The 17,543-nt window shown below is 35.9% G+C and overlaps 1 protein-coding gene across 1 annotated transcript; it reads right to left on the reverse strand.

The window, feature by feature from the left end:
• Positions 1-1,824: 1,824 nt before the first annotated feature.
• LOC145632757 (uncharacterized) lies at positions 1,825-2,632 on the reverse strand. The gene is made up of 2 exons (XM_081685095.1): positions 2,164-2,632; positions 1,825-2,006 (listed from the first exon to the last, which is right to left on the reverse strand). Exons 1-2 carry the CDS (start codon positions 2,630-2,632, stop codon positions 1,825-1,827), a joined length of 651 nt encoding a protein of 216 aa, XP_081541221.1.
• Between the last annotated feature and the right edge of the window lie 14,911 nt (positions 2,633-17,543).

The raw sequence follows: 17,543 nt of genomic DNA on the forward strand, positions 1-17,543 counted from the left end.
TTTACTTTGTTAAAGTCAGGCTAAAGTTCCAATGACATATCGAGGGACTTCAGACCAACGGTGACATGATTAAGAGGAAATCATCCCCTTTTATTCTTTTTTAAAACCGATCTTTTCTCATGACTTGACATCACCCAGAATACATTTACTTGTAAAAGTATTCTACAATTGCAAAGGATCAATCTAGATTCTTTATCACGTTAGGACTAGGGAAAGATTTCTCTAGCCTTAATAGTTATTTGTTTCAAACGCTTAGCAAATCGAGGACTGTTTCGTCATCCTTAAACGTTACCGAAAGATTCTCTAATCTTAGAGAACTTCGCAGAATGAGTCTCGGATTTTTCCTTGACTACTTTGATCAATCATCGTCTATCCTAGACTCGATCAAAGTGGGGGCTAACTGTAGACATATACTTTTGGCCTCCTGCCCCGACAAGAAGTGCAATGACGATAAATAAAGCCATCTTCGTGTTGGATCAAAGTGAAGAATACTTATGGATAACTGGTTAAGGCCAATACAAGGTCCAATTATCTAAACCCGATCACAATTAGGCTTAAGCCCGTGCTTAAAACCCAATAATGACGGATTTAGGAGCGTCGAGGTTAAAATTTAAGCTGCCAAGGAAATTTACGCGGGCATCTCACAAAGTCGCGCTCAGCTGTCGCGCGCAACTTATTCAGTTGCGTGCAGCACTCCGCACAACTTTTGGAGATGCGCTCGCGAAAGATTCAGAATATCAAAATATTTGAAAATCGAATCTTACCATAGAGCTGCGCGCAAGACAAATAACTGTGCGCATCATCTACGCGCGACTTATTCACTTGCGCGTGGTAGCCGCGCGCAACTTATCCAGTTGCGCGCAACACCTGCTGCGGCAGAATGCTCTTAACCCTAAACCTAATCATTCCCTATAAATATGACCCTAATCCGAGGCTTAAACACACAGAAAATAACCTATAACACTCGCAGAATACTTGTGAATTTGTGCTTCCTAACCCTCTTGTCCTAATCACTCAACCCTTTGATACTTTGTTACTACGGTGGAGGTTCCCCAACAAGAAGGAATCCATAACTGTTCTAAACGGAGATCTAGCAATGAGAAGTGGTAAATTCTCGAGCACTTAGTTAAATCACGTTTAATTTCTTGTTTAAAAGAACATTAATTAATTAATTAGTGTTGTTTGATCACTTATAAAATAATTAATTAAAATAATTAATTAATCAATTCCATATAGCATCTTTCGTTAAATAAAGATTAGAATTGAATAAAATAATTGTTGGTTGATCACCTAAGCCAAGGCGAATATTGTTTATTTCTTGTTCTCTTCACGAATTTGATTAAATAAGAATAACGACCTTACGATGTAATTCTTACGTGAATTAATGTGTGTAAATAAAATCAACTAACATAGTTGTAGGTTTCACGTTGCATATATTGTTTGGTGATGAAATTGTGCAAAAGGAAGAGCTTGTAGAGGTCGCACTAGGTCTAGGATCGTGATTCCCCTCTAAAGGGAACGTTATCTTAGTACCCTCGCTCCCGAACTCATCTGGTTTTTGTAGACCAATTTGGGCATGGGTAAACTTATGATTCATGCTAAATATCCTTTGAACTCTACTTGGGAGAAAGGCATGAACGAGGTTTATGGGTTTTCCTAAAACTCATTGACGACTCCTACTTGTTCCTTACAAAAAGCGTTTATGATATAATCATTTCTAATTCAAGGTCCCCCAAACAGTCAGGAATTCAAATCCTAATACACCCTAACAAGTGTAAAGTCCTAGGCTTTTAAATGGCCATGGGCATTTAAGGAGAGTACCCCTTATACAAGATCACCCTCCTTACGCTTACCAAGAATAAAGCCAGCCTGAGCTCTATCAATAACCTCAGAGAGAACAACAGCAAGTCTACATGTAAGGATCTTAGACACCAACTTATAGAGAACATAACAGTAAGCAATAGGCATGATATCCTTTGCATAAGTAGGGCTAGGAACCTTAGGGACTAAGGTTATGGTAGTGTAATTCCAATGTTTCAACATGGAATTATTGTTAAAGAACTCCAAACACCATCATAAACATCACTCTTTACAATTTCCTAGGACTTTTTGAAGAAAAATGAGTTGAACCCATCAATCCTAGGGGCTTTGGAGCTATTATACTTTTTAGAGCAATATCAATCTCTTCAGTTGTTACAAGAGAAATGAGAAGTTGCTGAGCACTCCTAGAGAGCAGAGCTCCTCTTCTCACTGTTGTAAGATCAATACCGGGAAAAGAAGAAGTTTTAGTACCAAGTAGTCTCTTATAAAAGCCATTAATTTCTGCTTCAATATCAGCAGGAACTTTGAGAAGAACATCATTCTCATCAAAGATAGTATCGATTCTGTTCCTTCCTTGCCTATGTTTCATAACATAAAAGAAGTACTTATTATTGCTATCTCCAAGTTTGAGCCAGTCCACTCTAGATTTCAGCTTAAAAATACTCTCTTGAACATTGATCCAATACTTGATACTCATAATAGTTTCCATTTCCTGAGCATAAAGATCAACATTATTGGGATCATAATTAATCTGATTTTGGACATCAAGGAGAGTGTTTTGAGTAAACGCAAGCAAAACCCCTAGATTCATTACTTTTGCCCATATTACTTAAGGTCTTATGTAACACTTTGAGTAACGTATGGTAACACTTTCAAAAGTGTTACCATAAACACTCTTATGTATCACTTATTATATCGTTAGTATAATTTTTAAAGTGTTTCTCCCTCCGTTTTTAAATACTTGCTTCATTTCTCCATGCGCGGAGTTTTAGGAGAAATTGGAGAAAGTAATAAAATATGGAGGTAGTGGGGTAGTTGAGAAAATAAAAAATTTTAAAAAACAAAAGTAGTGGAAGAATAGGAGGAGAGAAGAGTATTATGTTGGGTCCACTAAGTGTGAGAAATGAATTAAATATTGAAAAAGCTTTCCAAAAGAGGAAATGGAGCAAGTATTTAAAAACGGCCGGAAAAAGAAAGTGGAGCAAGTATTTAAAAACGGAGGGAGTACTTTTTATTTCTTATGTAACACTGACTTATCTTTAGTAACATTTTTCAATCATATAGTATCACTTTTTCAACTTTATGTATCACTTTTTCAAACCAATGTTACCCTATGTTGATTATTAGGTAATATTTTTCAATCTTCTTTTGACATTTAATAGCACTTTATTCGATATTATGTATCACTTTTTGCAAACTAATGTAACACCATATTAATGAATAGGTAACATTTGTTGTTGTTGTTGTTGTTATTATTATTATTATTATTATTATTATTATTATTATTATTATTATTATTATTATTATTATTATTATTATTATTATTATTATTATTATTGTTATTATTGTTATTATTATTATTATTATTATTATTATTATTATTATTATTATTATTGTGATTATTATTATTATTATTACTATTACTATTATAATTGTTATTATTTTTATTATTGTAATTATTATTGTTATTTTTATTATTGTTGTTGATGTTATTATTATTATTATTATTATTATTATTATTATTATTATTATTATTATTATTATTATTATTATTATTATTATTATTATATGTAAAACAACAAAAAATATTTGAAATTAACACATATAATAGACAATAATTTGAATTTAAATAATTAATTTCATAGTTTTTACAAAAAAATCCATGAACACCAATATGTAACACTTACTTATCTTTAGTAACATTTTTCAATCATATAGTATCATTTTTCAAACTAATGTAACAATGTGTTAATTTTTAAGTAACATTTTTCAATCTTCTTTTAACATTTAATAGCAATTTATTCGACATTATATATAACTTTTCGAAAACTAATGTAACACCATATTAATGAATAGGTAACCTTTATTATTATTACTATTATTCTTATTCTTATTCTTATTATTATTATTATTATTATTATGTAAAAAAACAAAAATTTGAAATTAACACATGTATTAGACAATAATTTGAATTTAAATAATTAATTTCATAATTCTTACAGAAAATACCCCTAGCATCGGAATGCCCGAGTACGAGGGGCATATGGCCTACCAAGGTGGCTAGCAAATGTGTGCTAGCGCATGATGAGTGGCATTTATGCCACTATTTTATCCTTTTTCTCTAAGGATTCTCCCTTCATTTGCACTTGTTTGGCCCTTTTTCTAAGCATTTTTACTTAGTTTTGCTTCCTCTTTTCTTTCTCCTTTATCTTCCCTTTTCTTAGTCTTCTCGCTTCGTTTTTATTGTGATTTTCATGCTTATGCTTTGTAGGAACCATCGGGATTTTCAAGAGGAGGAAGCTAAGCTCAAGGTAAGCTGGAGGAAGTATGATTCAGAAGAGGTTCGACCGAACCTCCTGAAGGTGTGGCTGAACCAAGGTGTGGCCGAACCTGCTCAGTGGTTCGGCCGAACGTCAAGCCAGGGTCAAGATGCAATTTGGCAATTTTGTAGGAGTGGTCGAACCACAGAAGTTCGATCAGACCAGGATCAGGGAGGTTCGACCGAACCTACCCATGGTTCGGCCGAACCTACCCTGTAGTCAGGCCGAAACTTCCCATTGTTCGGTTGGACCTCTCCTTTTATCAGCTGGCTCTGTATGGACTATATAAGTCCCATATTAGAACGTTTTGAGATTTAGATTAACTTAGTTTTAATTTTTCTATATTTTAGCTTAATCTACAGAGAGAAACACTATTAGTCTTCATTGGTAGAGAGAGAAAGTGTGGTTTTCTTCATTGATGAACTTGGATTTTGAAGAAGGAGTTTGTTCAATCCTTTGTAGACCTTCGCCTTCAATTAATGAGCAATCTCTTACTCTTTCTCTTTACCTTTGTTTTTTATTTTGCTTATTTGCTTTGATTTTTCTTCTTTGCTTATTAATCATGTTGATGCTTATTGATTTGATGATTGATATTGTTTTCAATATGATTTGTGAGTAGTCACCTAGCCAAGGGTGTGGGGATGGTGTAGTTGCTAATTGTTCATGCTTATAATGTTGGGGTTATGTTAATGGTGATTAAAGTCTTTGCATGCTTGATATTCTTTGATCTTCTTGCAAGTGCACATTGTTAGTTGATTAAAGGTGAGTCTTTGCTATCGATAATTCTTTGATTGCACCTTCTAATATATGGTTCTAGTGTGGAAACATAGAGGCTATGTTAGGAGAAACCGATTAACCCCGGAAGGCGGTTAGATTGGGCCTTACTTCGGTATTCATGCATGTTTAGTTTACCATAGATTTGCTAATTTGTTATTGCATGATCAAGCGTCATATTCACCTACCCATTTCCTTTGGTGCCTAGTTATATTAATTTTAATCCATTTCGTTCTTAGTTTAACCTCTTAGTTATTCACACTTCTTGTTCCGAGATAGCTTAGACTCTAGGTAATGAATACGGTGCTTAAGCATTTCTCCCTGTGGTTCGACCTGTATTTACCCTATACTTGTATTAGGTCAGTAGAGCGTTATAAATTCATTTGATTTAGGAGTAGTCGCTCAACGACACGATTATTTTCCCCGGTAACGGCGCCAATTTGGCAAGGGAATAAATGCGTCGTCAATTGTCTATCCCTAGATCAAATACAATTTATACAACCTAAACAAACCTAATACGAGTATAAGGAAAGCATAGGGGTCGAACCACAGAGAACGGATAAACACCACCAAATGTTATCGACAATTAAGCTAGTCCGGAATAGGAGATAAATAAACTAAAGTCTTAATATGCTAAAACAAGAAATAAAACACTAAGGGAAATGGTTTAGGTATAGCATTCACTTGAACATAAACAAAGGCATAAAAATTGAATTAATTATGAACTAAACATGTTCGAATATCGAAATAAAGGATCCAATCTAGCCGCCTTCCGGGGTCAATTGGCTTCTCCTAACATAGCCTCTATGTTTCCACATTAGAACCATATACTAGGAGGTACTATTAAATAACAATAGATAGCTATGAACCTTAACTAAGTCAACTTCCGTTTCTTGTTAGCAAAGATTCACCTATAATCAACCAACAATGTGCACTTGCAAGAAGATTAAAGAATATCAAGCATATAAAGACTTTAATCACAAATAAATCAATTCTAAACCCTATAACATGCTCAAGATCCAACTACACCACAACCATCCCCTTAATGGGGAAATTACTCACTAATCATGCTAATATCAAGATTAATTAACAAACAATCAAGAATAAACATGATTAACAAGCAATAACAACAACTAAAATAATAATCAAAATAAAACAAATAAAAATAGAGGAGAGAAAGTTAGAGATTCTCATTGATTGAATGTGGAAATCTACAAACAAGATAGTCAATCCTCTTATTCAATATCCAAGCTCAACAATGGTGAAACCCTCACTTTCTGTCTCTAAACTATCCTAATCCTAACCTAAACCTAGAGAGAGAAGCTCTCCTCAAACTAATTAGAGAGTGGAATAGATAGTTATTGAATTTTTTTTCTAATTACCCCAAAAAATTGGTATAAATACTAAGCTAGGAAAAATAGAAAAAGAAAAGAAAAGAAAATAAATTAACTTAAAAAGGAAAAGTAAAATAAGAAAACTAATAAATAAAAATAAAAGAAAGAAATAAGAAAAAAGGGAAAAGAAAAGAAAGAAATAAAAATAAAAAGAAAATAAACCAAAATTAATTCCCACAAAAACACAACCAGACTCTCCTCTTCGAAAATGGCTGCTTCAATTATCATCATCACCATTCATCAAAATCCATCATCACCGCACATCATAATTGCAAATCAAAGATCAATGACCATCACCAAGCTTTAATCGTTCGATCCTCATTAAAAATCATGTCCGAGGCTCGTGAAGTGGTTCGGTCGAACCATGGGTTGGTGCGGCCAAACTACGGGGTTGGTTCGGTCGAACCATGGGTGTGTTCGACTACACCTCTTCAATTTACAGAACTTGAAAGTCTCTGACTTGTGCTTCGACCGAACTCTCAACGGTTTGCCCGAACCCGATAAATTTGTGATTTGCTCTGATTTTTGGTGAAAATAGCGGAATCAGGTGAGTAATTGTGGTGGACTGGTGGCAGCAAGGGGTTCTGGTTGTTGGTTGCGGCTGGTGAGTGGCTGGTGAGGGTTGCGCGGAGTTGAGTGAGGGAGCAGGGGATTGGCGACTGGTGGCTGTGATGCGTGGTAGAGCTGTGGGTTTTCGTGGCTGCGCGAATTGGTGGTGGAAAGTACTGGTGGTCAGGTGCGTGTGATTGGAAGTAAAAGGAGAAGGGGATGTTGATTGGTTTTGGTGGGCTAATGTGTGTGCCGATTTGGGTGGCTAAAGGTGGAGATGTGCGTGTGATTGTTACGGCTGGTGTGTGGTGGTGTTGGTGGCATCAACTGTGTTTGTTGCGGGGGTGAAATTGGTGGTGTTTGGTGGTAGATTGGAGGCTAGTGGTGGCTGAAATTAAGGGGTTGTTCTGGTGTTGTTGTGCGGTGGTGAAAGGGGAAAGGTGGCATTTGACTCAAATTGAAACCCTAACTCACTTGACACGAAACCCGAACACCTACACACAAAACCGAGAAAGTATTGGGACAAAGAAAAAAAGAATAAAATAAAATGAAAATAAATAAAAGACGAAATAAAACAAAACCAAGACAAATAAATTAAAATAAATAAAATAGGAATAAATAAAATGAAATAAAAAATAAGAGATATAAAACTAAACTAATAAAAATAAAACAAAAACTATACAAGCAAATAAAGTAAAATAAAATACAAAAATAAACTAAAATTAATAAAAAAAAAAGAAAATAAACTAAAATGCTCCAAAATTACCAAAATAAACTAGAAACTTTATTAAAGAGAAAACAAGAGAATAAAAGGAAAATAAGGGAAAATAAACACGGAAATAACTCTAAAACTACTCCCTAAGAGTGACATAAATGTCACTCATCAGCGCACATTGGCTAGCATGGCCAGCTAGAAGCCCGCACTTAGTGCGAGTCAGGCTAGCTGCTGGCCAAGGCTGATAGCCTGCACTTGGTGCGTGGCATGCCAGCATGCCAAAGCTAGCAGCCTGCACCAAGTGCAAGGCTTGCTAGCAAGCTGCGGCTAGCAACCCGCACCTAGTGCGTGGCGTGCTAGCATGCTGCAGCTAGCAGCCCGCGCATGGTGCGTGGCTTGCTAGCAGCAGCCTTCGGCCATAGCATCCCACACATATAGTGTGTGGTTTGCTGGGTCGAAAGGGGAGCAGCGACAAGGCAGCCCACCTTGGGTGCCTTGGTGCCCAATGTGTGGTTTGCTGGGCCGAAAGGGGAGCAGCGGCAAGGCAGCCCACCTTGGGTGCCTTGGTGCCCGAGTGTGGGGCTGACACATGGCGCAAACTAATTGGGTGTTTTGGTTTTGTGTTGGACGGCTATGGGAGAGGGAGTGGGGAGCAATTCTGGTCCCCACCTTCTCCAAGTGGTCCTCACCTAGCTCTCTTGTGAGCATGCCACTTGTTGATTTATTAGTAGCTTGATTATTAATTTTATTTTTGAATTAAAATAAAATGGAAAAATCAAATCTCCCACATTGATGTGTGAGCTTTTCTAACTCTTGCATTTCCCTATAAATACCCATCTTGGAGTATTAGGAAAAGCACTTGAGTAAGTGTTGAAAAAGGCATCACCATTGTGTTAACCTTCGAACACAATTAATTACTCGGGTTTAGGTCGGGCATAGCTAATTCCTAAGAAATAGATCATTTTCGATGCTCGAGTTGTGGGTGGACTTCGTTGGAGGTCCTCGTGTGAGCGGGGCTAAGAGCTTTCGAAGTAAGAGCTCAATTAAGTGAGCGAAACACGCTACAAAGGTATTAATCTCTTTCTTAATCTTGTGTTTAAGTTAATTATGCTTTATGGTTATAATTATTGTGAGTGTGGTCTTGGCTTAGGTTTCCTTCTGCGGTGGGTCAGACTCACCAAAACCCAACAACAGTATCGGAGCCTTGCTCATTTATTTCTATAATCATATTTTTCAAGGTGTTTTTATGGCTTAACTTTCTGGTTTTAAGTTGCTAAGTAGATTAGTAGCTCGGTTTTATTATTTTTAAACCCGTATTATAGCTAATTTTAGCCCCGAACCCAGATTTCCGCCCAAAAATAGTGAATTTTTGGTGGAAAAGGCGTTCTAAAAATGGTTTTTAGCCAAAAAAACGACCAGAATTGCCTTTTTTAAGGGATTTTTTTGGTTTTGACGAAAAATTTTAAGTCTTTATAACCTTAAATTTTTATGGCATATTTATGGTGGTTATGTACTTGGTTCTTTCCTTAATTTATATGCAATTTTAAACCTCTTTAAGCATGGTTAATTGGTAGTAATTGGTGCTTGAAAGTTTGGTTTTATTTTTCACATAATTGCAATTTAATTGCTTTAAGTGTTAAAAAATTTGTTCTTTGTTGCTTCCAAGTACTAATGATTCGAGCTTTAATTGTTTTAAGTGATTGAAACTTTGAGTTACTAAATTCCATGAATCTTTTGGTTGAACTTTTGATTTAATCATGTATTAAGTTAATTGGAATCATAAAGTTTGATTCTTGTGATAGAAATGTCATTTATCTTCATATAGGAAGATATAATTCATCAAGGATTCACAAGTGTTAAATTTGGAATTTTTACATTGATATAATTAAATTAAAAGTGAGTTGTTGCCTTTAAGAATGGTTCTTGGAAATAATTTTGGTTGTATGCACCTTAATGAATTTTTATTTAAAGTTGGACTTGTTTAATTTTTCATTTTTTCTCATTAAATTAGTTCTTAAATAAATTTAGAATTAATTATATGTCACGCAAAAATCGGGTTGGAAACCCGAAGCTATGGCATGTAAGCCGAGGCAAGAGCCTCACTTGGCTAACCGGGCTGCATAGCAGCCCATATGTGGCTACCAAGTGGGCTGCCCGAATCTTGGTGCGGCTGATTAGCGTTGATGCTGCTTGAGCGGCACCATGTCGCACCATGGCAGCAGCATGGTGCGACATCAGTAAGCTGATGTGTGCGCGCACCATGGGTGCATCCTTGTGGCTGGTCGTGGCTAGCCATAGCCCGGTGCATGGTTGTGTGATGCTTGGTGAGGCTTGAGTGTGTGTGTGTGTGTGTGTGGTAGTGCTACATGCTTGTGGCACGATGTGCACAGCAGCAAGCTTGCGTGGCCTTCGTGGCTTGTGTCGCGAGCACGCTCAGTAGAAGAGTCGATGCGTATGCGGTATTCTAGGCTATGGATGTGACACTTGCCATGAGTCACGGCTGTGTGCATAACCCCTTACTTAACGCTTGTAACTCGTATTAAGGCTATGTTAATTTTGCCGTTTTAATTATTTTATTAATTTAATTTGCTTTTAATTATTTTAATAAATGCTGGAGGCTAGGCTTTGGTTTATGAGCGATATTTGCAAATATTTAATTTTGGCAAATATTTGGGTTTATCGGCTTAATTAATTGGATTAATTAAGATGGATGCGGAATTTAGTGGGAGCTTCAATTATTAATTGCGCTAAATTACATAATCAATTAAATAACTTTGACAAATATTAATTCAGCATGTTAATTGGATTAACGACCTAACTAAGTTACTAGTTTAAGCTTTGTATGCACTGTTACTTGTTTTATCGTTGTAAAATTCATGGGCCATTCACAAATAGTGAATGGATGAATGGAATGTATATTCTCTCACAAGTTTTATAAAATGGTAGCTAGTAGGGCCCAATTAGGATAGAGAATACGGACTGCGATCCGTGATGTATTTTTGTAAATCTAAATACGGTCTGCTGACCGTTGAGTATTTTTGGTACCTTAATATTTAGATTAGTCATAATCATAGATACTAGTATTTGCATAATTATGGTTATGTCTTGAAGACGGAGGTTCTTGGAAGACGAAGCCATAAAGTTGCAAAACCCGTCCCTTGAAGACTTGAAGGCTCAAGAGGTGATGCTAGTTGCCAAATGCATCTTTATTAATGTTTTCAATATATATTTATGAGTATTTATATATGAATTATATATTAGATGCATGTTTAAGATTTCAAATGTTGTGATGATTAATTAAGTTCCTTTAAATAAACCAACAAAGAAACCATCGGTCCCTAAAATATTGAGTGAAATTGTCATTCTAAAATAACACTTATTGACCTATTAAGAGTAGTGATGGGCTAGGCCAAAGCGAGGCATCACTATTACTCCCTAGGATACATAAGGCATACCGGGTATGCAAGTTGGTTTTTGTTGTACTTAACAATATGAGTGATGGAGTCCTAACATGTCGTGGAAAAGTGGATAAGTTGTTGAGAGATCATTAGATGCGACGTTTTATCCAACCAAGAGTGGCTTGGAGCCACTAGCAAAGCGTTGCTTACCTTAGGAGATTGAGTGTCATGACAAGCCAAAGCATGCTTAACCACTCTTTGTTTCTTTGGATCTTGGAACCGGCTTATTCTCACCAAAATGGGGACAATTTTAATGTGTGAATAAGACGTTTAAATAAGTTTGATTAAAATGCATGATTTTAATATTATTAAAAGTATTATGAATGGTTTTTCATTTCAAATTCTTTCAATTGTAAAATCATGTCTTCAACTATCGACAACAATCTAATGTGCCCGGAACTTCCCAAAAAGTTACCATTTAGCTTGAATCTGGTAAACTTCAAGGAATGGGAGGAAGAACTCCGTATGACCCTCCGTAATGGCTACCTAGAGCATTTCTTGGATACACCTATCCCGAGTTTTTACTGAAAATGTGTCATGAGCGATGAAGCTCATGAGGAGTGGAGTTATGATTGCAAGTGAGTCTCGCGACTCATGTCAAACTCCATTTTGGAACAATGGAAAAAGAAATTATCCAACTACCTTCCGGATGTACTCCTCAAGGCTCTAGATGACGTGGTCAATCTGAGGGTCACAAAGAGCGTCAGGGGAAACTATGACGACCTTGTGGAGGAGGTGACTAGGTCACTTTCTAACATGAGGATCAAGCCACCACAAGATGGGTGTATCACCAAAGAGAGACATGAATTATTATGGGCCACGGTCTATAGTGCAAGACTTAGGCCCGAGATGCCACTTTAAGCCCATGTGCTCAAGATGACAAGGTTATTCAACCACTTGGAGCTGATTGGTAGACCGGTGGAGGATGAGCAAGCGGCTAATATGCTTGTAATGTAATACCCCGTATTTTTGAAACGTATTTCTAATCAATTATTTAGTATTCTCTTAAAAAAGGTATTTTAGTAATTTAATTTACTATTTGAATTTTGGAGCCAAAATGATTTTTGAATTTTGGCGCCAAAAGTATTTTAAAACTCAATTATTAGTTTTATATTTTGGATAAGATTTACTATCCATTTATTTTATTTTAAAAAATCAGATTACTTATACATATTTCGGATATTTTAATTAAACAAAATTATATTTTCTTATTTAATTTAAAAGGGATGAATTTCCCTATTTAATTAGCTAAGATATTAAGATTTCCTAAGTAGAAAATCTTATTTTTCTTAGTTAAATTAATTAGTGAATAATTGGTATTTTCCTATTTAATTATTTTATACAAAATATATTATTTGCAAAATTATTTTTAATACTTAAATCTAGAAAACTAATTTCCTAAATTCTACATAAGGAGTTCAAAATTTTGAGCTATGGAAGCTCAAAATATTCGGCCAATTTGTTGGATTTTGGGTGATTTATTTTGGTAAATTGTATTTTTAATTATCTCCTTAAAATATCTTATTTTCCTTAATTTTATTTTCCATCTCACAAAGATTTGATCATGATATTTCCCTATCTTATTTCATCCATGATTATTTTCCCAGTAATATCTTTTGCCATATTATTTTCATGACAAACACACTTTCCTAAATGCTATTATTCTTATCACCTTAATATCAAAAGTTTACATATTTCTTTATTCACTTCTCCAAGTAATTTCCTTAATTCTTTTTACCATAATTCTTCCCACATTCTCCTACCATAATTTTCTCATTCATGAGCCTATAAATACCCCTTCATACCTCTCATATTCTTCACACCAAAAATCAATTCTCTTCTTCTCTCTTCTTCTTCTTTTCCCTAAACCTTTTCATACTTTTCTTACAAATCATCCTGTGTACCTTTCAAGCCACTTTTTGGGAACTTCTGGTCAGTTTTTGGGATTTGAGGTTTCAAAAAACGATTGTTCCTCTTAAAAAATTCTTGAGGTTAGGCTCAAGAATCATCCAATTCGGAGTTATATTGAAGGAGTTATGGCCTCTGCAAATTCTGCTTATTCTTTCCAACGAAAATTCAATTCTCCTTAAACCTATTCCTTTATCTTCTTAATGGTTAGTTTTCTAAAATACAAATACCTATTTGACGAGTGGAAAACTAGGTCGTTATCTAATCTTCCCTCGGTCAAACTAAATTTATAAACACTTAACAAACCTAAATACGAGTATAGAGGCAAGTTAAGGGTCGAACCCAAAGGAACGGTAATGTTCTAGCACTTTCAATTATGCGCCTAAGCTAGGTCAAAGACGAAGGTAAGAGAGAATACTAACAAATAACAAAACAAGTAACCAAAGAAATAAAACACTAGGAACGGGGATCAACAAGTAATCATGTCAATTGCAACAACTTGGGAAGAGCATGCCAATAAAAGGTTGTGAGGACTAAATGATAAGAGCAATCAATAGGAATCAAAGAGCTATCTCCTAATTGTTAAGCTAGGGTTCACTATGAATAACAAACTAAGAGAATCACAATCAAAACCAATTGATAATTGCAATTCCTAAATCAATTGTTCATGTCATTAGCAATTACAATGCAATCTAGCATAATTCTCAAGGCTAAATTTAATTACACACATGCAAACCTTCACTAATCACTGTAATCTCAACAATCAATCAACACAATTCCCAAATTAATCACAATTAATCAACCATACAAGTTTCACCCAATTCCTAGCCAAACAACTATTCAAGAATCATCATCTCTCAACTAACAACCATAGAGAACAAGAATCAACAAATTATCAAGAACAATTACTCTAATCAAACATCAAATATCAAAATCAAACCAAACAAACATCAAATTAAACAAAGCAATTGAATGAGATAGAGTTTAGAAATTCTCATTGATAATTAAGAAGATCTCCAACACAATTGTCACACTTGCATCTTCAATCTCTCAATCACCATTGAAATTCCTCACTTTCTCTCTCTAAAACTACTCCTAATCTAGAGAGAGAAAACTATTCTAAAACTAAAGAAATACATGAATGAATAATAAAGGAAACCAAAAACTATATAAACAAAAGGAGAAAAGAAGCTTAAAATCGTAAAAGACCCAGAAACCCGCGCCCGCGGAGGGGAACGGACACCCCGATAGCCGCGCCCGCGGCCCAAGCCCGCGCCCGCGGGGCCAAGGCCCACGCCCTCGGAGAGCCCTCGGGACAACCGCGGGTGCTTACTGCCCAAATACGGCAGTTTTGGAGCTGCAGCAACCCCGCGCCCGCGGGTTCTGTAGCCCGCGCCCGCGGCAGTTTTCCAGGGCCAACTTCAGAAGGCTGTAACTTCCGACCTAAGAGTCCTATGAAGGCGTGCGACCTATCATTGGAAAGCTCCTCAAGTTTAGTTTCCAAACCAACTTGAATCACCCTAATCCGATCTGTAGATCTTGATATATGACTAAAACAATGAACAAAGGTCCTATTTGATACTTTGCAATCCTTCGTTTTCCTTTGTTTCAAACTCAATTTCAATTCCGAAAAGTGCATATTGATCCTAGTGGGTGCTATTTTCAATTCCCATTTATATAGCCCGCGACGTACCTACAAAACAAGACAAAGAAACGGAGAAGCAAGAGAAATAGCCGAGAAATGAATAAAATGATAAGAAAGCCATTAAAAGCATGCATTTTTCTAAACTAACACAAAAACACGCGAATCGAGCATTATTCTCTAAAAACACGACATAAACGACTACAAAGGAGCATAGAAATATAACGAAAACATAGCCTAAAGGTGCCATAAATGACACGGATCAAATTCCCCCAAGCTAAACTTTGCTCGTCCTCGAGCAAAACAAAATCCAACCTAAGGGAAAAATGATGACATTATTCAAGCAAAGAAAGAAACGAGAAAAGTAGAGAAGATGGGAATATACACTAACTCACTTTCGTAGGAATCACGGTCAATTTTAGCAAATAAAGACAAGCCATTTAAACCCCTAGATCGCCCTAGAGGACGAGTGATGCTCTCGTAAGGGTATCCTAAGAGTTTACCCATAACACTCATAATAATACAAACAAGGCAAAGCATGAAAAAGAAAACAAAATACAAGAAAAGCAAACAAATGTTCATGAAAGGACTTTTGCAAATTTACAAGCACAATGAATGCAAATCTTTCTAAACAAGTAAGGGAGCGCACGCTATAAGATACCTAAGGTTGATTGAAACATAAAAATGCTAAGCATAGGAACTAGTTATCACACTCCACTTTCATCCCAAACGGTCTTACCGCGTTCCCCCTACTAATCTCATATATCCCCATAGTGAGCATCTCATAGATTCCGCGAAGGAACCGGAAAAAGATCAAATTTTTGGGCCACTCGACATCTTGACTTCGCATCCCCTTTCCTTAGGCAATGACCCATGATTCCCTCCCCCGAATAGTGACTCAACTTTCTAGGTCGAAAGGTCTTTCCCCAAGGTTGTAACATAAGGCATAAAGGGTGAGGGTAGGCTAAAATTTAAATTTTGGAGGTTTTCCTAAAAAGTGAAGCAAAAGGGTGATCAATCCTTAACAACACGATCAAGAAATCACCAAGTAAAAGCAACACCCCCAAGCTTATTTGAAGCTATACTCACAAGAAATATATACAAAAAGCGTAAACGCTTCTCCCCCAAGCTTAAATGAAGCATTGTCCTCAATGCTTAGAAGGAGAAAAGAATACATCAAAATATTTTTGAATTTTCACTTTTTTCAAATTATTTTATTTTATTTTTTTTTTACTTAAACTTGCAATGTCCTCGCCTTTTGCTAAATTCGGACGGCTTTTTCTATAATGCAATTTATTAGTCCATGCCTTTTATGATTAAGGACGGCTTTTACTCAAACACTTGCCATTATTCACAAAGAAGACTTAATCACAAACTAGCACTCATAAAAACCAAATTTCCAACTTATCCACCACAAACTCCATCATACGTGATCAATTTGCTTCACAAAAAACCAAGAATAGAAAGAAAATGAAACAAAAGGCCAAAGAACTAAATATGTGGCTTGAAAAGAAGGTATAAGGATCAAATGGTTGCAAGAAGGCAAATGGATACCCAAAAACAAATATGAATCAAACTAACCTAAAAATGAAAAATACCACCCCGAAAAAGGTGCCTTTGTCCTCCCTAGATAGCTCGGTCTCGGGTTTAAGAATCATACATCAAGCTTTATAGATTAGGCTTGCAAAGTCAAGGACCCCATGCCGCTCATGCAAGATTATGATGAAAGATTGAACAAATATAAATCTCACATGGTTGTAGCAAAAACTCACTAAGGTTGTCAAATCGAAGATAGGGAGCAACTACCAAACATGCCACAAACAAGTAGAATTCGGCTTCATGATCCCCCTAGTTCTAGACAACTACCTAAGCATGCTTTATCCTAGAATCAACCAAACGTAATCTCAAACCGTGCACACCACTACCATTTAGGAAGAAAAGCAATCAATTATACAAGTCCAAATGTTATTATGTCAAAAGCAAGAACAAAACAAAACACATTGCAAATTTGCCTTGATAGAAACAAAAATCTTTTTGGAGTTTTTCAAAATATGAGCACATGGAAAAGCATATACAAAGGTGCATGACATATATGAATCAACATTCCACCAAACATGATAGAATACCCTTCCCCAAGCTTGAATGAGACCACATGCTCAAACATAAATCAAATATTCCACGGGAGGGGAAAAACAAGGAGATTAATCCAATCAAACCAACATATGTCCAGCAAGTCATCATCCACTAGTGAAAGAGCAAGGAAGGATATTACCGGATATTAGGTGGGTGTAAATACCCGCAAATGACCCAATTTTAACCTTTCAAAGCTAACAACCTCTAATATTGAATCTTGCCTTCTATTTGTTAGCAAAAATAGGAGTCAACCTTCCTTGATTCTTGATCCATATTGAAGCACCAAAGTATATCAAGTCATGTACCTAGCAAAAGGCACACAAACATTTCCATGAGATAAAATCTATTCTAAAAGAAAAGAAAATGAAAGCAATAAAACACGGGTTACTTCCCGAGAAAGGCTTGCTTAAGGTCCAAACTTGACCGCTCTAGAAAATAATAATTCAACGCGCGCAAGAGCTTGTCAAATGCACTACTACACATTTCATAGGAGAGAAGGTAGGAAAATGACGCGAAGAGTACGTGCAACAAGGATAGTGCACGCAAATGAGGAGACAGATGCCAAGAAAAGGAAGAGGAAGAATCAAAAGAAAATTCAACAAAATATGA

The sequence above is a fragment of the Chenopodium album genome, chromosome 5, assembly GCF_948465745.1.
Source record: "Chenopodium album chromosome 5, dcCheAlbu1.1, whole genome shotgun sequence".
In the NCBI taxonomy this organism is placed as follows: Eukaryota; Viridiplantae; Streptophyta; class Magnoliopsida; order Caryophyllales; family Amaranthaceae; genus Chenopodium; species Chenopodium album.